We start from the raw sequence: 22,381 nt of genomic DNA on the forward strand, positions 1-22,381 counted from the left end.
AGGACGTCTCCGTGGTCATGTGGCCGGCATGACTAGACACCAAAGGCGCATGGAACGCTGTTACCTTCCCACCGTAGTGGTCCCTATTTTTCTACTTGCATTTTTGCGTGCTTTTGAACTGCTAGGTTGGCAGAAGCTGGGACGAGTAACAGGCGCTCACTCTGTTACGCAGCCCTCGGGATTTGACCCGCCAAACTGCCGACCTTCTGATCGACAAGCTCAGCATCCTAACCCTCTGAGCCACCGTGTCCCTTATTATGTTGTAGGGAGCCCCAATTTTTTTAAATTAGTGTTGGCTTTAGGTTTTATATTGTGTTAGCTATTCATTTATTGGTTGAGATGGGTAGCTATGTACATTTTCCAAATAAATGAATAAATGAAATGTTATCAAGATTAGCTAAGCATTTTCTTGTTCATATGACAAAAATATGAGGAACCATACAGGCATCTCAAACAGGGAGTGGCAAGGTCAGAGAGTTGGCTTTGTAATGAAAATGTGGCCATCTGTTATTGTTGCCTAAACTTTTCCCATTTTCAGTAAACCTTTTTATTTGAAATGCCAGAAAATCTCCCCTCAGAATGCAGTTCTTTTTCTGGCTGTTACAACTCTACTTCCTGGTGTCTATGACAGGAACTGAATTCTTCCTCTTAGCCATCATTATCTATGATCTCTATGAGGCTTTATGTAATTTTTGCAATACATGCTCATTGTGAAGGACTGTAGACAGTGGTATGATTTGGGATGTTTTTCATGGACATCTATGTCATTAAGGCTGCATGACAATACTCTGTAATCCACTGAAATTCCTTCCATAGTGTGTGACATGACCTCATACTTGACAATGATGATCCCATAATTCATGCACATTCCAATGAAGTGGAAATTCAAGTCTGTTTCTGCTGAGGGGAAGCTGAAGTTGGCCAAACATTGCAAGGATGTTCCCACAATAAACACTATGGGTACCAAGGTCACATCTGAGCAAATTACCTGGGAGAAGACCTTAAAGTTTATAATGACCTTATAAATTAGTAATGCCATGATCATAATGAATTAAGACACACTGTAAGCCAAATATTGTACTATGGAGATATATGGTATATATAGCATGTCTGATACCTTCTAATTCTTGTAATCACATTACTGTTTTGAATTTAACCTATTGTTTGCTTGATAAGAAAAAACACAACAGTGGTCTCCTCGCTCTCAGGCAATTCTACAATGAAGTCCATGGCTATTTCGTCCCAAGGTTGGGAAGGATCTACCACTTGTTGTAACAGACCAGGAGGTTTGCCGGGATGCTTTTTCATAGTGGCACAGGTAGAAACAGCTTTGTACATAACTTTCAATGTCTTTCTTCTGTCTTTCTTCTCACTGCACCAAATGCAAAGTCTTCAAAAACCCAAAGTGACCAGCTGGCTTTGTATCATGGCTATGCTGGATGGCTTGAATTCTGAGGGAGGCCGAAAAGTACAATTTAGAGCCCTTCTAGGCCAGGCCATTTCGCTAGGTCGATAGTGATCTATTGTCGTTGAACCAAGAGTCTGTCTTTAGCTCCTCTTTGAGCTTTCATGTCAATGGACTATCAGGTTTGTCAGATCTACTGCATGTTTGACCTCTCATACTTACCTGAGAGGTTGACTGGGGCAGAGGAATGATGGAATTAACAACCTCCTCATGGCGGCTTTTATATTGGAACATCCTAGACAGAAAGTTCTTCCCCCCAGGGATGTATTTGAGAGTGAAATTAAAACAGTTGAAGTACTGTGCCCATATAACCTGCTTGAGAGATAATTTACAAGGGGTCCTCAGTGCCTTTAGATTTTTATGATCAGTCCGTACTTTGAAAGGCACATTACTCCCTTCCAAGAAATGGCACAAATTTAATAATGCCCACCTTACCACAAAAGCCTCCTTTTCCCAGACTGCCCACCTTCTCTCTGTCTCTGAAAGCTTATGCAAAGTGTAGATACAGGGCTGCAGACCTCCCCCACTGAGGGGTTTTTTTTTTGCAGGGGAGCTACATCTACAGCAACATCACTAGCATCAGCTTGGATGATGAAAGGTTCCTCAGGATCAGGATGCTTAAGCACTGGTTCTGCTGCAAATAATCTTTTTAACTGCTCAAATGCTGCTTGGCACTGCATAGTGACATAGTCCATTGTAAAGGCTGACATGATTGGGGTTTCCTCCCCTCTTTTTTTCTGGTTTTTAACACTTCGGTAATAGGCAGGGCGATATTTGCAAAAGAGGGGAAGAACTGCCAATAGAAATTCGCAAACCCCCCAAAAGCGCTGAAGTTGCTTGCGGGTTCATGGAGGCTGCCACTCTAGCATGGCTTTGACTTTTGCAGGGTCTATTTCCACCCCCTCGTTTGAGATCCGGTAACCTAAATAGTTGAGGTGCATTTGATGGAACTTGCATTTAGCAAGTTTGACATAGAAGCTAGCTTTTAACAGTTTCTTAAGCACCTCTCAAACCAACTTGATGTGCTCCTCCATGGTCTCAGTATAGATGAGGATATTGTCAAGGTAAACCAAACCCCCTTTGTATAGGTGGTCATGCAGCACTTGATTGATCAGTTGCTCCTTGGAGCCTGAAAGTCATTACTTTAAATTGGAAACTCTTTAAGGGGCAGTTGAAAGCTGTCTTCCACTCATCCCCCTCCCTAATTTGCACTCGGTAGCAGGCTCCCCTCAAGTCCAATTTCATGAAAAATTTTCCTTTACCCAGGTGGGCTAACATATCTTTCATCAGGGGAAGGGGGTACATGTTTTCTACGCTGATTTTAACCCTTTAAAATCCACACAGAGCCTCAAAGACCCATCCTTCTTTTCTTTAAACAACACCAGGGCAGCCACACGTGATTTTGCAGGCTGGATGAGCCCTCTGGCCAGATTCTTGTCAATAAAGTCCCTTAATTCCTTAATTAAGTCTCTAGGAGTCATCGAGTACATTTTGGGTTTTGGAAGCTTGGCTCCTGGCAGTATTTCAATTGTGCAGTCGGTAGTCCGATGAGGCTGGAGGATGTCGCATTTCTTCTCCCAAAAAGCCCCCACCAAATCACGATAATCACTGGGGATAAGATGGATCCCCAGTAGCTGTTCCACAGCAGCTTTTAACGTCTCAATAGGCTCCCTGTGGGCTCCAATGGCAGCAGCCCTCTTGATCTCACTAGATTCCATTGATGGGAGAAGTCCTGTGGCTAATCTCAAAGTTCACACACCATTCTCCCAACAAATATTGGGGTGCCATTTGTCCATCCAAGCCAATCCTAGTATCACTGTTTCTTTCATCTTGGGAACCACTACAAACGAATAATCTCCTGGTGTTGTCCCATTTCCAGACACAACGGCTCTGTTAAGTGTGTTGCTGGGGAATCACCAATAAGCGACCCATCCACTTGTTCAAATTTCATGGCTATGGGCAGTAATTTGGTGTGAATTCCCAACTTAAGGACAGTTGGCAAGTTAATTAAGCATCTGGTGTAACCTCAATCTATTAAAATGTCCAAATCCATCTGAGCCCGTCTTTCATAATATAATCTTGGTGGGAATAGCGAAAGGTGGGATGGGTGAACTTACAATGGGGTCATCCTCATCATCCTCATCAGTCTCGTAAGACACCGGTGCTTGTTGTCACTCAGGCGGGGCTTTCTCCTCACCTTGGTAGGAGAGGAGACCTCCATGACTGGATCCTGATGGGCCCAATTGGATTTCTTTCTTTCCCTCCCTCCCTCCCTCCCTCCCCATGGAGCTCTACATGGTTTAGAAGTGGCAGCAGGTGTGCTTTGGGCCTGGGGGGATAGGAGCTGGGCATTCCACAGCATGGTGACCCACTTGATCGCATCAGTAGCATTTGATGGGGCCTCTGGTAGATGCTTGGGGAGCACTGGTGACCACTGTGGCTTGGGAATGTTGGCCAAAAAGATGCTTGTCTTGAAGATGTCATGGTTTAGATTAACTTTCTAGGGCCAATTCGATGTCTAGAGTCACTGCCAGATTGTACCACTCTCGTAGCTGGTTGGGAATGCCCCAATAAATGCAGGATTGGAGTAAATCATGGTTCAGTCCTTGCTTGAAATAGTTGATTAGTGAACGTTCCAGCCACTGCCCGAGTCAACCAGCCACTCTTCTGAACTCTTGAACGTATTATTTAGCAGGGTGGTCTCTTTGCTTTAAACAGTGAATTTCCTTCTCTGCCATTAGGATTAAAGATTCATCTTCAAAACAGGCCCTCAGCTGTTCCATGAATAGGTTAGCATCCTGCAGCTATGGAGCCCCTTCATCAGCCGCCTCTCCCTCTAAATTTGCCACCACAGCGTTCACCATTGTGTCATCACCTGGATGGGTATAGGCAGAGCAATCTAGGTGAGGCCATACTTGATTTAGGAACAAAGGTAATTTCTTGGGGTTTCTATCAAAAGTTGGCTTAATGGGGCTAGATACATCAGCTGCTGGGCTGGCTGCTGATTTTGGGGACATGGTTGAATCACTCTCCAGATTTCTCTCAGCTGGGCTCCAGGACTTGTAGCTCAGCAGGGTGACCAAGGGCTCAGTTGGATCAATCCAAGACTGGACATCACAGCCAGTTAGGGAACGAGAGATGTGTGGGCTCCTGCAACTGGACTGGGACTCCAGTGAAGGTGGATAAGGGACAGATAATTCTTGATTTCCCCCCCCCCCATACCACACACACATTGTTCAGTAGAAGGTATCTCCTTTACCTCTAACCAGTCAAATTTCTCCTTCAGCTGCTAGACTGAAGGGGCTGAGGACTGCAGACTGAAACTTCCAGTCCCCAGAGTCATCCCATTCAGTAGACCCCTTTCCTTTCTTCAGTGCCACTGATGAAGGGCCCTGAGATGAAAGTAGTAGGAGATCCTTTTCAGCAGCAACAGGAGTTGCTCCTGTGCTGAGGGGCAGCTTCAGCTTGGTAGAGATCTGCCAGGGTTGTAGTTCCTTCCTTTAGTACCAGCTTCTGAGGTTGGATCAACCTGGATTTTAGCCGTGCCCCTGCCAGTGATGCCTCCTCAGTGACCGGAGCTGCGGCTTGCACTCCATTGGCCAAAGTTCTGTGGTGGCCAGCATTGGTTCTGCTTTTCTTCTCCATCCTCAAATCTTTACTAAGTCTTTACTGTTCTCCCAAAAGCAATGGGTAGGTGGACGGGGCCCAGCACCCCAAAGAATGGAGAGGTTTTAGGAGACTTTTTAGTGTCATGGCTCCAATAGACAGAGATGAACAAAGCAGAACTCCGAGGCTTGTAAATTCCTCAAAGAACATCTTTATTAATACAGAATATTGGCACGTCAAAAGTGAAACCAAGTCTGAAGTTCCCTTCAGAAGCAACAATATTACAAAGTTGAACTCCCCTCTCCAGAGCTAGGCAATCAGCTACGTTCCCCAATAGAAGAGTTTTGTGGGCTTTCTAACTAAAGGTTTCAACCCCTACCTAACTGACAGAAATGACCTTGGTTCCCATGGGACAGTAAAATGTTTTGACTAGGAGAAATTCTGCTTTCCCTTCCCAATCCTGTGGCAACTTAGAACAAAAGAAATGGCTGCAGCCAGGCTTGTTGTAGAGTTGACAGTATGACAATAAATTATAATTACTTTCAGGATTGGAATCTAAGTGACTTATTGTAAAACTTATTTAATTTCTTCTGTTTGGGGATGAATAAATAATTTTATATACAGTAATCCAAACCCAAATCTCTTTCTTTCTTTTAACTTTTTATGGGGGGGGGGGGTTTTCAGCAGGAATACTGAAAATAAACAAATAGAGGAATACAAAGAATAAACAATAAAGGAAATAATGGAATATAAAAGACAGGTAACCATTTTTGCATAAATGCTAGAAGAATCAAGAAATAAAGAACCATGGGAAAATGCCAATTATTGAAATTGTGGTAATAATTTTAATTTCATATTCAAAGCTGTACTGTTTTCCTAAATGCTATGAGTCACTACGATTTAAGTTTATTGTTTGCCAAAACAAGAGCATCTGTATATAAAGTGTCCACTAGAAATGGGCAGCAAATCAATTTGAATAAATAGATAAATAAATAATGACTTTGTGTTTTAGAATAAGTATCATATTATTTCTCCTCTTGTTGTCATGCAGTTATAACAAATTTAATCCCAAAATTCTTATGATTGAAAACTGATATAATGTTATTTCCTTTCTGCTCGTTTGTTCTCCTACTAAAGAAATAGCTCAGAGAAGGTGAGTGAGGCACAAGGTTTATTTTATTTTATTTATTATTATTTTATTAAATACATAATTATTATTTTATTAATGCATAAATATTCTAACATTGCTATTATACATATTTGCAATTTACTCAAATTCTTGTATTGTAGTGCACTAATTTATACTTGAATTGTGGAAAACCGCACAAGAGATTTTTTTTTTTCTGACATAGGATATCAGAAATTAGATGGAATATTATAGAGAAAAGATAAGTGGGAATATTGGATGTGGAGATGGTTTGCCCAATAATTTGGTGTTAAATTGGGAGGAAGCATTGAGGGGATTGGGGGGTAAAATAAATAAATAAATGTGTGTGTCTGTGTGTGCGCACGCATGCATACTGTATATATGCAAATATATTTAAATGCACATATTAACAACAAATTGTCACATTCATAATAATGTTTATTTCTATGTTTTAGTTACATCTACTTCCTATGTGATTGTTATGTTGATGCAATAATAATAATGAAAGAGATTTATAAGCATATATGGTTTAAGTCACTATATCCCTTGTGGGGATCCTTATGGCTCCTGTTTCTACCTGATTTTGACATCACTGTTCCAAGAAAATGGCCAGTCAACACTTTTCTTGCATTCAATCATTATAATAAATTTAGCTTTCCTTTCAAGAGCCTTGGCAGCATGATGTTTAGAATGTAGTATTGCAGGCTAACTCTGCCCACTGCTAGGAGTTCGATCCTAACAAGCTCAAAGTTGACTCAGTTCCATCCTTCCAAGTTCAGTAAAATTAGAATCCAGATGGTTGGGGGCAATATACTGACAATGTAAATATTTTAGAGAGTGCTGTAAAAAAACTATGAAGGAGCATATGTCTAAATGCTACAGCTATTCCTATTCAGGTGTCTTCCTGTCTTTAAATAAATATATCCCCAGATCTGAGTCATTCTAGAATAAACGCTAATAGTAGCCACTGGCATTTCTAGAGTTCCTTCTATTGCATAAATGTTTGGATGAGATGGTGATTTCTCAAAAAGATGAAACTGACTGATATAATGGGATCATGTCAATTATTATTGGATTATTATATTGGATTGTTACCTTTAAAAGTGTTCTGTACCAGCCTGCTACCGGCCCTGCAGAAAAGGCAGGGACAACCCCTTTTACAAGAAGGCAAGAGGCTGGAATTACGCCTGCCAAATTTATTGCTACAAAAACAAATAGAACAAGACACAAACCAAGAAACAGGAGCTTTTCAAGCGGTTGCCTTCAGCAAACCAGCCCTCCCATGCATTCCCCCTTAAATACAGTTCAGGGCGTGGCTTCTCTCTGCCTCCTTCCGAGGAGCCCCATTGCCTTCCTCTGTTTACTCCTGATTGACTGCCTCCTGCGTCAGGCGTCCTTGAACAGGGCCAGCTGTGGGTCATCTTCATCCACGCTGTCAGGCTCACACAGCTGGGTCTGCGTCGTGACCAGATGAGAGGGGCCTGGCTGGGGGCTCTCATCAAGCTGTCCAATCCCCTCAGCAAGCTCTTCAACACCCCCCTCCTCCTCCTCTGAGTCGTCCGACCCAACTGCCGAACCCACAGGCTGACCCTGAATCACAACAAAAAGACCCATTTCCTTGCTACTGATGTTTTGAAAGCAGCTTTTATCTCTTTATTCCTCAAGCTGTAAATGATGGGGTTCAAGCTTGGGGTCACTACCGTGTAGAAAAGGGCAAGGAACCTGTTATCATCCTCAGAAGATGCTGAATTGGGATGAATGTAAGTAATAATGATGGCTCCAAAGAAAATGAAAACAACAATGAGATGTGAGGAACAAGTGGAAAATGCTTTGTGCCTGTTCGTGGCCACTGGCATTGTGAGAATAGTGGAGACAATGAGGAGGTAAGTAAAGAGGATGAACAAAAGGGGTACCAGGACAAATACCACAGTTAGCGTGGCATTGGCCACTTCATTTTTGTAGGTATTGATAGAAGTCAGTCTCAGAACAGGCATAAGATCACAAAAGAAATGGCTGATTCTGTTTGACCCACAGAAGGGAAGAGTGAAGATTGAAATAGATTGTCCCAAACTCACAAAAGCACCAAGGGTCCATGAGATGGCAGCTAGGTTGGCACATTTCTTGTCATTCATGATACAAGGGTATTGCAAGGGTTTGCAAATGGCAACATAACGGTCATACGCCATAGCGCAAAGAAGACAACACTCAGTGACACTGAAAAGAAGGAAGAAGCACATTTGACATCCACAGCCCCAAAACAATATAGTCTGATTCTCTGATAACAAATTTACTAGCATCTTTGGGCTGATGGTGGAGGTGTAGCCAATTTCCAAAAAGGACAAGTTCCACAGGAAGAAGTACATTGGGGTGTGGAGTGTGGGATTGGCAATGGTGAGGATCAAAACCAGGCTGTTGCCCATCAAGGCCATCAGGTAGAATATTAGAAGCAGACAAAACAGAAGTTCTTTCATAGACTTAAAATCTGAGAAGCCAAGAAGGATAAACTCATTCAAACAGGACTGGTTGTCCTTTTTCATGATATCATACACATAGAAGTCTGAAAACAGAAAAGGAACATAAAATAAGAATTAAACAATTCTTCTGAAAAATTATTAAATCTTATATAGCGTTCTCAAACTAGACACGTATATGTTTTTCCTTTGTATGTACTCAGAATTAGTAATTTGGATTAAATCCTTGGAAATAGGAAAGAAAGGCTGCAATTTTAATTTAAAATGACCTGTGAATTTATTTGTGATTATGTTATCTTAGTGAATCACACAGTCACTTTAGGATCTTTTTCTCAGAACTCAGAACTGAAGTGTGGATGTGTTTTAATTGGTTGCTCTGCATGTAGTAATTTCTGTTACTGTTTCTGGGATTCTACAAATCATGAAAATTCAATAACAATTACAAGCACTTTTACATATATCCTTTGAAATACATCCCTTCTACATCTGAAACTTTGCATTAATATTCCAGCAAGGAAATAAAAAATACTAGAGATTTAGGCATTAGGGTAGAGACTGGGAGACTGGGAATTCTAGTCCAGCCCAAGGGATAAAGACAGCTGGGTGACCTTGGGCCAATCATTTTCTCTCAGCCCGTGGAAAAACACAAGGGCAAAACACTTCTGAAAAACCTTGCCAAGAAAACCAAAGGTACATGTCCAGGCAATCTCTGGAAATCAGACAAAATTGAATGGAAGAAAAAAATGTAGGGGAAGGATTGGAGAAAAGTGACTTAAATCAAAGGAAAGTTAATTTCCCATTAGATGGAATTTGGCTCCATTACATACCACCAATAATCAGCCATTCCTAGATGGCCTTTTTTTATCTAGACAGAGCATCAAGAAGTACAGGCTCAAAAGATTTAAATGTTAAAGCATTAGTAAAAAGCTGACAATAAAACTCTCTTAATGTTCCACTGGATATCCTTTGAAAATAAAACATCTTCTCATGAAGTTGCCTAACGTGAGGAACCAAACTATAAAACATGATCTTACTTTGTCGATCCCTTTCTGATTGTTTTTTAGAGAAGGACGACACTTCTTAAGGAAAGCCTGGAATTCTGTAATATTCGCTGAAAGTCCTGATGATTCCTCTGCTATAGCAAAATCTTCATATAATCTTTCTTCTGGAAAAATAAATGTTTGCTGTTACGGAGGCTGTTTACATAAACCCACCTCAGAGACTGAAGGAGCCACTGGTCTCCTAGGGGGAGTCAAAACTCCAGAGAAACTGGAGGACATTATTCTCTAACAAGTCTCATGACAGATGCCCCAAAGCTCCTCCTGGGGATTTGGTAAAAGAGTACCAGAGGACAACTTGGACCAGAGGAAAGAACTTCTTGGCCTTCCTGAAGGCCTTGAAAACCTGTTTCTTCCCTCATTCCTAGGGGCAGGATTCTCAAAGATCCTCATCTGTAGGGTTTTTATATTGTGTTGTAGGCAGCCTCAATTTCTTTTAATTGGCGTTGCTTTTAGTTTTTATACTGTGTTGGCTGCTCAATGGTCAGGGACAATATAAGTTATTCCATCATTGGCACTGGACTACACTTCCTATAAAACTCAGTCAAGAGGGGAAATGGTTAGAAAGTCCTGCAAATTGAAACCAAACTATTCAGCATCGCAGGCCAATGAGTTTCCTAACCCTGCTCTAATCAATGCTCCCCAAGGTCCAGGTTGTCCTCTGATATTCCTTTACCAAATCCTCAGAATGAATCTTCGGGCTTCTGTCAGGAGATCTTGTTAAAGAAAAAAGTCCCTTCGTCTCTCTGCAATTTCTGATCCTCAAGGAATCAAATGATTTTAAAGGCTCCTTCATAGTCTTTGATGTTGGCTGCTACAAAATGCCTGCATAAATTGTTTATTATTATTTTTATTTAATTATTTCATTTTGTTCTCAGGCTTTGATCTGAAGGATACCATGTAAAATGACAACCAGTCCTGCATCACTGAGTTTGTCTTGCTGGGCTTCTCAGATTTCCCGTCTCTGCAAGGAATTGTCTTTTGTCTGGTTCTAATATTCTACACCCCTTCATGGATTACTGCCTTGTCGTGGCGAAGGGGCTTGCGTAATTCAATGAAGCTATGAGCTATGCCGTGCAGGGCCACCCAAGACGGAAAGGTCATAGCAGAGAGTTCTGACAAAACGTGATCCACTGGAGAAGGAAATGGCAAACCACTCCAGTATCTTTGCCATGAAAACCCTATGGACAGTACCAAAAGGCAAAACGATATGACGCTGGAAGATGAGCCCCTCAGGTCGGAAGGCGTCCAATATGCTACTGGGGAAGAGCAGAGGGCTAGTACTAGTAGCGCCAGAAAGAATGAAGCGACTGGGCCAAAGCCGAAAGGACGCTCAGCTGTGGATATGTCTGGTGGTGAAAGGAAAGTCCGATGCTGTAAAGATTTTTTCTCCATAGGAACCTGGAATGTAAGATCCATGAATCAAGGAAAACTGGACGTGGTCAAACAAGAGATGACAAGACTGAACATTGACATCTTAGGTATCAGCGAACTAAAATGGACAGGAATGGGTGAATTTAATTCAGATGACCATCAGGTATACTACTGTGGGCAAGAATCCTTAAGAAGAAATGGAGTAGCCTTCATAGTCAATAAAAGAGTAGGAAAAGCAATACTGGGATACAATCCTCAAAATGACAGAATGATCTCAGTTCGAATCCAAGGCAAACCATTCAATATCACAGTAGTCCAGGTCTATGCCCCAACCACCAGTGCTGAAGAGGATGAAATTGACCAGTTCTATGAAGCCCTACAGCACCTTATAGAACTAACACCAAAAAATGATGTCCTTATCATCATGGGGGATTGGAATGCTAAAGTAGGAAGCCAAAAGATAACCGGAATAACAGGCAAGTTTGGCCTTGGAGTGCAAAATGAAGCAGGGCACAGGCTGATAGAATTCTGTCAAGAGAATACGATGGTCATAGCAAACACTCTTTTCCAACAACCCAAGAGACGGCTCTACACATGGACATCACCAGATGGTCAACACAGAAATCAGATTGACTATATGCTCTGCAGCCAAAGATGGAGAAGCTCTATACAGTCAGTAAAAACAAGACCAGGAGCTGACTGTGGCTCAGACCATGAGCTTCTCCTTGCAAAGTTTAGGCTTAAACTGAAGAAAGTAGGGAAAAGCACTAGGCCACTCAGGTATGAATTAAATCATATCCCTGTTGAATATACAGTAGAGGTGACAAATAGATTTAAGGAATTAGATCTGATAGACAGAGTGCCTGAAGAACTATGGACAGAGGTTCGCGACATTGTACAACAGGTAGCAACCAAAACCATCCCAAAGAAAAAGAAATGCAAGAAAGCAAAATGGCTGTCTGAGGAAGCTTTGCAAATAGCTGAGGAAAGGAGGGAAGCGAAAGGCAAGGGAGAAAAAGAAAGATACACCCAATTGAATGCAGAATTCCAGAGAATAGCTAGAAGAGATAAGAATGCCTTCTTAAATGAACAGTGCAAAGAAATAGAAGAAAATAATAGAATAGGGAGGACCAGAGATCTTTTCAAGAAAATTGGAGAAATGAAGGGAACGTTTAATGCAAAAATGGGCATGATAAAGGACCAAAATGGCAGGGACCTAACAGAGGCAGAAGAGATTAAGAAGAGGTGGCAAAATTACACAGAAGAACTATACAAGAATGAGCTTAACGTCCCAGATAATCACAATGATGTGGTCACTGACCTCGAGCCAGACATCCTAGAATGTGAGGTGAAGTGGGCCTTAGAAAAGCTGAGCAACAACAAAGCTAGTGGAGGTGACAGTATTCCAGCTGAGCTATTCAAAATCTTAAAAGACAGTGCAGTAAAAGTGCTACACTCAATTTGCCAGCAAATTTGGAAAACTCAACAGTGGCCACAGGATTGGAAAAGATCAGTTTACATTCCAATTCCAAAGAAAGGCAGTGCCAAAGAATGTTCAAACTATCGCACCATTGCACTCATTTCTCATGCTAGTAAAGTCATGCTTAAAATCCTACAAGCTAGACTTCAGCAGTATGTGGATCGAGAACTACCAGAAGTGCAGGCAGGATTTCGAAGAGGCAGAGGAACTAGAGATCAAATTGCCAACATACGCTGGATCATGGAGAAAGCTAGGGAGTTCCAGAAAAACATCTACTTCTGCTTCATTGACTATGCTAAAGCCTTTGATTGTGTGGATCATAACAAACTGTGGCAAGTTCTTAAAGAGATGGGAGTACCAGACCATCTTATTTGTCTCTTGAGAAACCTATATGCGGATCAAGAAGCAACAGTGAGAACTGGACACGGAACCACTGATTGGTTCAAAATTGGGAAAGGAGTCCGGCAAGGCTGTATACTGTCGCCCTGCCTATTTAACTTATATGCAGAGCACATCATGAGAAAGGCAGGGCTAGATGAATCAAAAGTTGGAATTAAGATTGCCGGAAGAAATATCAACAACCTAAGATACGCAGATGATACCACTCTAATGGCAGAAAGTGAAGAAGAACTAAAGAGCCTCTTGTTGCGGGTGAAGAAGGAGAGTGCAAAACTTGGGTTGAAACTTAACATTAAGAAAACCAAGATCATGGCATCTGGCCCTCTCAATTCCTGGCAAATAGATGGGGAAGAAATGGAGGTAGTGACAAATTTTATTTTCCTGGGCTCCAAGATCACTGCAGATGGGGACTGTAGCCAAGAAATTAAAAGACGCTTGCTCCTGGGGAGGAAAGCCATGGCAAATCTAGACAGCACACTAAAAAGCAGAGACATCACCCTGTCAACAAAAGTGCGTATAGTCAAGGCTATGGTCTTCCCAGTTGCAATGTATGGCAGTGAAAGTTGGACCATAAGAAAGGCTGAGCGCCAAAGAATTGAGGCCTTTGAACTGTGGTGCTGGAGAAGACTCCTGCGAGTCCCTTGGACTGCAAGGCGATCAAACCGGTCAGTCCTAGAGGAGATCAACCCTGACTGCTCTTTAGAAGGCCAGATCCTGAAGCTAAAACTCAAGTACTTTGGCCACCTAATGAGAAGGAAGGACTCACTGGAGAAGAGCCTAATGCTGGGAAAGATCGAGGGCAATAGAAGAAGGGGACGACAGAGAATGAGGTGGCTGGATGGAGTCACTGAAGCAGTAGGCGTGAGCTTAAATGGACTCCAGAAGATGGTAGAGGACAGGAAGGCCTGGAGGAATATTGTCCATAGGGTCGCGATGGGTCGGACACGACTTCGCAGCTAACAACAACAACAACAACAATATTCTACATGATGGCCTTGATGGGCAACGGGCTGGTTTTTGTCCTCACCGTTGCTAGTCCTCGCCTTCATACTTCTATGTACATCTTTGTTTCGCACTTGTCTTTTTTGGAAATCAGCTACTCCTCGTCATAAGCTTAAAGTTGCTAGGGACCTTGTTATCAGGCAATCATACCATATCATTTTGGGGTTGTGGGTGTCAATTATGTTTCTTTATTCACTTCGGTATCACTGAGTGTTTTCTTCTTTGTGCTATGGCATATGACCGCTATGTTGCCATTTACAAACCCTTGCAATACCCATATATCATGAACTACAGGATATGTGCTAAGCTAGCTCCTGCCTCATGGACCATTGGTACTTTTTTGGGGTTGGGGCATTCAGCTTCAATCTTTACTCTTCCCTTCTGTGGGTTGAATAAAATCAGCCATTTCTTCTGTGATCTTATGCCTGTTCTCAAACTGACTTCCACCAATACCCATAAAAATGAAGTGGCCAATGCAATACTCAGTGTGATATTTGTCCTTATTCCCCTTGTCTTCATCCTCTTTTCTCACATCTTCATCATATCCACTATCCTCATGATGCCAGCAGCCAAGAACAGGTGCAAAGCCTTTTCCACTTGTTCCTCGCATCTCACTGTTGTCTTCATTTTCTTTGGAACCGTCATGGTTACCTACATTCATCCCAACTCATCGTCTTCTGTGGGTGATAAAAGGTTCCTTGCCCTGCTCTACACAGTAGTCACCTTAAGCTTGAACCCCATCATTTACAGCTTGAGGAACGAAGAGATAAAAACTGCTTTCAAGAAATTAGTAGCAAACAAACATGTTTTCTTTAAGGATTAACCCAAGTATATCAAGTTTCATCTCTTCACCAGATCAAAATCTTACACAAGAATTTAAGGGGTAGAATGAATTCAAGAAAATGCCAGTGGCAGATGTGACTTTAAGTCCAAAATGATCCAAAGTGTGTAATAGACTTATTTGAAGAGCTGTGGTGGTGCAGTGGTTAGAATGCAGTATTGCAGGCTAACTCTGCTGATTGCCAGGAGTTCAATACTGACCGGCTCAAGGTTGACTCAGCCTTTCATCCTTCCAAGGTTGGCAAAATGAGGATCCAGATTGTTGGGAGCAATAGTCTATAAACCACTTAGAGAGGGCTATAAAGCTGTGTGAAGCAGTATATAAGTCTAAGTGTTATTGCTAAAGAAAGGGAGACACCTGAAAAGATCCCTATTTCTTATTTGGATATTTTGAGAATTTTATTTACTCTGGGAACATGTTTTGCAGCATGGGTAGATGTTTAATTTAAGACCATATAGCCAGGCCAGTGCTTTTTTCCCCTGAGAAAACATATTTGAGTTCAGGACTTTTAATTTGACACTGAAAGGCTTAGGCAGAAGAAAGAGACAGAAGATCTCAACTGTGGGACAGCTATATGTGTGGTTTGAGGCTTAGAGTGGGCAGTTCCAGGTTTGTTATTCTTTTCTCATGTCCGTAATAATAAATTATCTGAGTGAAGCCGAATAGATAAGTGGAAAGTTGAATAGAACAAAAATGAGAAAAAAATAAATGGAGGTGATCAAAATCTAGGTAAGCCAGAAGGAAATTAATCTGCGAGTTAATGAGCTGGTAAAATGTACCCTCCCCATCTATATGTAAACTGTATTCATTACTGAACCTGGTTTGTCGGCAGGAAGGACAAGGGAGACGCGTCTTCGTTAACAGGTTTATTTAGTCAGCCCGGACAACGGAACAGTGAACAAACATGCTTTATATAGGTAGCTGTCGAACGGGACAGCAAATCAGCTGGGCGCATTTTCCCTCCAAGAACAGGGGGCCAATCAGTCAGCTGTTAGGGCAGAATTCCCCCCAGCGACAACGCTTAGCGGGTAACTAGGCAGGGAATTCTGTCAGCTGGATTTGGCGGGCGGCCGGCGTTTTGACAGCTCGTTGTCGCGACTGCGCATGCGCCAGTTTTGACAGCTCGCGGCGGTCGCCGGGGGCTTGCCCCGAGTTTGACAGTTGGGCGTTGAATGCGCATGCGTCAGTATTTGACAGCTTGCGGCTGTCGCTGTGGGATAGCCGCGGTTTTGACAGCTCGTGGCTTAAAGCGCATGCGCGGCGTTTGACAGCTGTCAAACGGCCGCGTGTACTCGCGGGAGCGTCTGCGCATGTGTCATCTTGACAGCTGTCAGTGCGGCCGCGTAAATGCGGCCTGTGACAGCTGTCATTATAGTTTGCAGTATATTGCACCCCTTTCCCCCCCCCCTTGAACTGAACAAGTAATTTGAGTTAACTTTTAACAGTGTTGGAACTTGTTGGCGCACTCCCGGCCCATTCGAAGTCCAGTAAGTATGCTGGCGGCCTTTTCTGTCGCGTGGATCTGCGAGGTGAAGGTTTTTCTATTGTTGCGGGGGCTTCCCTGGGAGGGAGATCGGCTGGAGCGGGGACATTCTCTGGGTGAACGGTGCTGGGGGGTGCAGGTTCTTCCGCCGCTGTTTCTGGCGTGGAGGTGTTGGGGGATGACCTGGGTCGGAGTTGATCTGCGTGTCTCCGTAGTGTGAGTCCCGTGCCAGCATTGATGGTGTATGACAGGGGGCCGGTTTGATCGAGAACCACCCCCTGGGTCCATTTATCCCTTCCCCCATAATTTCGGGCCCAGACATTTTGTCCCTTAGAGAATGTTTTGTGTGGCAAGTTGTTGGTTTTTTCGGCCGCTGGTCTGTCTGGGTGCAGTCTGTCAAGTCGAGTGACCAGTCGGCGACCCCATCTTAGTTCTGCTGGGGATTTACCGGTGGTGGACACGGGAGTGGAGTGGTGAGCGAGGAGGAAGCGGGCGAGTCAACGGTGCCAGTTTCCGACGATCATTCTGCGCAGAGAGTCTTTGGTGGTCTTTACCATGACCTCTGCGAGGCCATTGCTGGACGGGTGGAACGGAGCCGATGTTGCGTGTCTAATACAGTTCCTCCTCGTGAAGATCTGGAAATCACAGGAGGTAAATTGAGGTCCGTTGTCAGTGATTATGACATCTGGTAGACCGTGGGTGGCAAAAACTCCCCTTAAGGCTTGAATAGTGGCCTCTGATGTGGTGCTTGAAACCGGGAGAACCTCCAGCCATTTAGAGTAACTATCTACAATAATTAAAAATGTTTGTCCCTGGAACGGTCCTGCGTAATCGAGGTGGATGCGGGACCAAGGATTGGAAGTGGTTTCCCATTTGTGGACTGGGGCGTGTGGAGGGGAGGGTCTGGTTTGCTGGCAGAGATAGCAGCCGGCTACATGCTGCTCGATGTCCCTGTCTAAGGATGGCCACCAGATGTAGCTGCGTGCCAGAGCCTTCATTTTTGAGATGCCAGGGTGGCCCTCATGTAGTGTTTGGAGAACTTTTGCTCTGTGGCATGAGGGGATTATTACCCTGCAGCCCCAAAGGATGCAGCCTAAATGTGTTGAAAGCTCTTGTCTTTTTGCAAAATAAGGTTGGATGGAGGGTGAGGGGCAGGTTGATTGCCAACCTGATGTGACCCATGAGAGTACCCTGCTGAGGGTGGGGTCCCTGGTTGTGGCAAGTGCGATGTCTTTAGCTGTTACTGGGCATTCAGTGAGTTCTTGTATGGCCAGGACTTGGCCGGCTGGGGCTGGATCAGGGTCTATTTGGGGGAGTGGGAGCCTGCTAAGGCCGTCTGCGTGGGACATTTCCTTCCCAGGCTTGTAGATTAACTGATAGGAGTAGGCAGAGAGGAATGTCGTCCAGCGAAGCATTCGCGGGGATAAAATTTGCGGGGTTTGGCGGTCCCATGTGAATATGCCCAGGAGAGGTTTGTGGTCTGTATAGATTGTAAAAGGTCTGCCGTAGAGGTAATCATGGAATTTTTTAATTCCAGCCACAATAGCCAGGGCTTCTTTATCTATTTGCGCGTAATTGCGCTCGGTTTTTGAAAGTGTCCTTGAGTAGTAAGCGATTGGGGCTTGCGTGCCATCGTTAAGGGAGTGGCTGAGGACTGCCCCGATGCCATAAGGTGAAGCATCGCAGGCGATGCATAGAGGTTTGGTTTCGTTGTAGTGCGATATGGTTGTATCGCTGGAAAGTAATTGTTTTAGCTGTTTAAAGCTGTCATTGTGAAGTGGAGTCTACTTCCAGGGGTCCCCTTTGTCCAGGAGCCTATGAAGGGGTTCTGCTATTGTGGCTTTTGCGGGTAGAAATGAATGGTAGAAATTTAGGAGCCCTAGGAATGCCTGGAGCTCCGTTTTATTTTTGGGGGGGGGTGCGGCTTGTATTGCCTGTATTTTTGCGTTGGTGGGGTGAATGCCCTTGCCGTCTATTTTGTACCCCAGGAATTCTGCGGAGGGCACTCCGATTGAGCACTTCTCACGTTTTAATTTTAAGCCAGCTGCGCGGAATCTCGAGAGGACTTCGTGCAGCCTGGTTGCTAGGGACTGGGTGGAATCGCCCGCGATGAGGACGTCATCAAAATACGGGCAGACTCCGGGGATGCCTTTGAGGGTGCGCTCCATGACTTCCTGGAATATTCCAGGTGCCACGGAGATGCCAAATTGGAGGCGGTTCACTTTGAACGCCCCTCTGTGCGTCACTATGGTTTGGGCTTCTGCGGTTTCCCTGGTTACAGGGAGTTGCAGGAAGGCATGTGCCAAGTCTAGTTTGGCGAAAATGGAGCCGGACCCTATTTCTGATAGAACATCTCTTACTGACGGAACTGGGTACGCATGCGGGTTGAGTGCGCGGTTGAGGGTCGCTTTATAGTCTGCGCAGATTCTGACGTCACCATTGGGTTTGACAGGTGTCACTATGGGGGTTTCCCAAGTTCCGCTGTCAGTGGGTTCTAGGACTCCTAGTTTGAGCAAGCGGTCTAATTCCCTGTCTATTTTTGGTTTTAGGGCGAAGGGAACTTTCCTGGCTTTTATTCTAATTGGTCCGACCTCTGGTTTGAACTTGAGGTCGATGGGGGGGCCATTGTATTTGCCCAGTGAGCCGTCAAACACATCCGCAAATTTTTTGCAGATAGTATCTAAAGAGTCGGTTTGGATGCGGTTTGTTCCCTCGAGGCGAATGCCTAATGCCTCAAACCAATCTAGTCCTATTAAACTAGTTCTTGGTTGCTTGGTTATTTGGGCTGTTAAATGGCCTGAAAATCTGCCAGCAAGACCCTGGAGGGTTGGATAGGAATGCGGTGATTTGTTTTGGTGGCTATCTTTTGGAGGGTGTCTCCTGACAGGATTGAAACGGAGGATCCTGAGTCGACCTCCATTTCACAGGGGATTCCCTGTATTTTGACCCACGTCCTAACTTTGGCTCTGGGGATGTTGTTAGCGGGGGTTTTTGTTAAGGAGCATATGGACCCTATGACCCTTGGTTGAGGGCGGGGAGGGACTGTCCTACCTGCGGGGATCTCGTCAAGGTCGTGGAGGGTCTCCCGGTTTAGGCTGCGACATGCTGATCGGATGTGGCCGGTCTTGCCACAGCCGTGGCACTTCGCGTTCCTAAACCTGCAGGTGGCTCGGGCATGGCTTCCGCCGCAACTGGCACACTTTGCTCTGGCGTTGGTCTGCGGCTTCTTCGTGTTGGGGCCCGATTGTCGGTCTTGGTTGCGGCTCCTTTCCCGGCCGGCGGTCATCCGGTTGAAGCGGGAGAGGATCGCATCGACCCCGGATTCGGGCTCCGGCGGCCCCTGGCCGAGCTCCCTGGCCTGATGGACAGTGTTGCCCGGGTTTTCGCCAAACGGCTCGATTTCGTCGCGATGGCTATCTTCGTATGCCATTATCTCCAGCGTGAGCTCTGCGAGGTCCATTGTGGGCTTCGCCACAAGTTTCCTCTGCAGGCGCGGGTTCTGGAGACCGGCGATAACTTGATCGCGGATCCGGTCCTCCAGGTCGGGGAAATGGCATTTGCGGGCGGCGTGCCTGACGGTCGCGATGAAAGCGGTGGTGGTTTCACCTGGCTGCTGCTTCCGTCGGGCGAACGAGAGCCGCCAATACAGTTCGGACCGCCTTGGCACGAAGTGTTTGCTGAGGCGGTCCGTGAGCTCGGCAAACGGAATGGTAGTGACCGGGTCCGGGCTGCAGAGGCCAACGGCGATATCGTACACCGCTGGCCCGCTCAGGCATAGGAGCGCGGCGGCCTTGTGGCGGTCCTCCGTGATCTTATTTACAAGGAGGTACCCCTCAACCTGGCCCAAATGCGACTCCCATCCTTCAGGGTGCCGGACGTCGAACTCCCTTATGTGTCCTAGGGCTGCCATTCCGGGTCCGCGGTACTTTGGGCGCCTGGTAGGTTGGCTTGTCCGGTCAGTGACTTAGCAAGTGACTTCAGCGGTTGACCGGACAGCAACACTCCTGGCCCGTGGCTTCAGCTAGTACCGGGATCCCACCTTCGTCGCCAGGTGGTTTGTCGGCAGGAAGGACAAGGGAGACGCGTCTTCGTTAACAGGTTTATTTAGTCAGCCCGGACAACGGAACAGTGAACAAACATGCTTTATATAGGTAGCTGTCGAACGGGACAGCAAATCAGCTGGGCGCATTTTCCCTCCAAGAACAGGGGGCCAATCAGTCAGCTGTTAGGGCAGAATTCCCCCCAGCGACAACGCTTAGCGGGTAACTAGGCAGGGAATTCTGTCAGCTGGATTTGGTGGGCGGCCGGCGTTTTGACAGCTCGTTGTCGCGACTGCGCATGCGCCAGTTTTGACAGCTCGCGGCGGTCGCCGGGGGCTTGCCCCGAGTTTGACAGTTGGGCGTTGAATGCGCATGCGTCAGTATTTGACAGCTTGCGGCTGTCGCTGTGGGATAGCCGCGGTTTTGACAGCTCGTGGCTTAAAGTGCATGCGCGGCGTTTGACAGCTGTCAAACGGCCGCGTGTACTCGCGGGAGCGTCTGCGCATGTGTCATCTTGACAGCTGTCAGTGCGGCCGCGTAAATGCGGCCTGTGACAGCTGTCATTATAGTTTGCAGTATATTGCAGAACCTATGGATTGATCCTCCCATTTTGACTGCTTATAGTGCGCTTGCAAGAAAGCATTGACAGGAAGCTGAAGTGACGGGAAGAAGATTCCGTCAGAAACTTGTGGCTCAGTAAACCAAATGGTGTATATTAGCCAGCCATATCTCAGAATAGTATGGCTGTCATGCTTACTTGGTAGGAATGGATTATATAATAATGAAGTCAGTTTTAAAAAAAATGTAAAAAAAAACCACTCTTTTTTATAAAAAAAAACAAAGAGCCATTTTTAATAAAGCACAAAAAATAAATGCATCATTTATTTAGTGTATGGCATCTACAGAGATCATGCAATCACTGATATATAAATATAAGTTCAAATAAAGTATCAGCAAATTTTGTGTGTGTGTGTGTGTGTGTGTGTGTGTGTGTGTGTGTGTGTGTACATACACACAAGGGTGATGGTTCATTCTCCGAGCTTGTGGATTGGTTTCCGAACGTTTCATTATCAGGCTAGATAACATCTCCAGTGGGGTTTAGAGAATGTCAGTGTCAGTGTTCTGTTTATAAGGTCTTCAGGTGTGCATGTGTCAAGTGAGGGTCTTGTGATAGGTCAGGTATGAGTCATCAGTGAGAGGCTTGTGATGGTCTTAAAACAGTTCTTTTAAGAATTTATTTACAAAAGTTATTGGATCACAAATCCACATTTTGCAACTAAATATAGAAGGCCTAAGTAGAAATAAATTGAGTATGTAAGCAGACTGGTCATAGATAATAGGATGGAAGTGGTATCACCACTAAGAGCCTTGGTGGAGCAGTGGGCTAATGCCTCCTTAAGTAACACCAGCTGCCTGCAATTAGTGCAGGTTCGCATCCCACCAGGCTCAAGGTTGACTCAGCCTTCCATCCATCCGAGGTAGGTAAAATGAGGACCCAGATTGTTGGGGGCAATTAAGCTGACTTTGTAATAATGCCGCTTGGGGGTGTGTGTGAAAGCCCTAACAAGCAGGCATATACATAGAATGAAGGCTACTGCTAAGCTTGTAAGCCGCCCTGAGTCTTCAGAGAAGGGTGGGATATAAATGGAATTAAAATTAAAATAAAATAAAATAAGATACTCATTTTGCTAACAACAAACAGATTAAAGCTAAAGGGAAGATCCCAGGGTACAAAATTGCACCCGGCATAATGTCTAATCTTCATGGCTCCATAATGCATATAATGAGAATGGGGAAACATTAACAAACTGGATACAGCAGAATGAGCTTCACCTAGAACTGAAGAAGCTTCTTGAATGAGAAGCAAAACGTCTTCAACAAAAAAACGAAGTTCATTTGCCTTTTGAAAAAAAGCACCTTTGGGACAACCATGACCTGGATGATTGAGAATCTGCATAGACACCCATCTTATGGTGCCAAAGACAGGAAGACCTTCCATTCTGCAAAATGGCGAA

General features: G+C 44.7%; 1 protein-coding gene across 1 annotated transcript in view; it reads right to left on the reverse strand.

Annotated features, from left to right (window-relative positions):
• Nucleotides 1-7,813: 7,813 nt before the first annotated feature.
• The window catches only part of LOC308678651 (uncharacterized protein), a gene marked incomplete at both ends in the record, with an annotated part of 30,530 nt that continues 15,962 nt past the window's right edge, over nt 7,814-22,381 (reverse strand). The window contains 4 exons of the mRNA XM_081345880.1: nt 7,814-8,775; nt 14,375-14,550; nt 19,527-19,743; nt 19,933-20,054. Of these exons, the coding sequence (XP_081202006.1) occupies nt 7,814-8,775; nt 14,375-14,550; nt 19,527-19,743; nt 19,933-20,054 (1,477 nt within the window). The remainder of the gene's footprint in view (nt 8,776-14,374; nt 14,551-19,526; nt 19,744-19,932; nt 20,055-22,381) is intronic.

This window comes from Vipera berus, assembly GCF_964194415.1.
Source record: "Vipera berus genome assembly, chromosome: Z".
Taxonomy (NCBI): Eukaryota; Metazoa; Chordata; class Lepidosauria; order Squamata; family Viperidae; genus Vipera; species Vipera berus.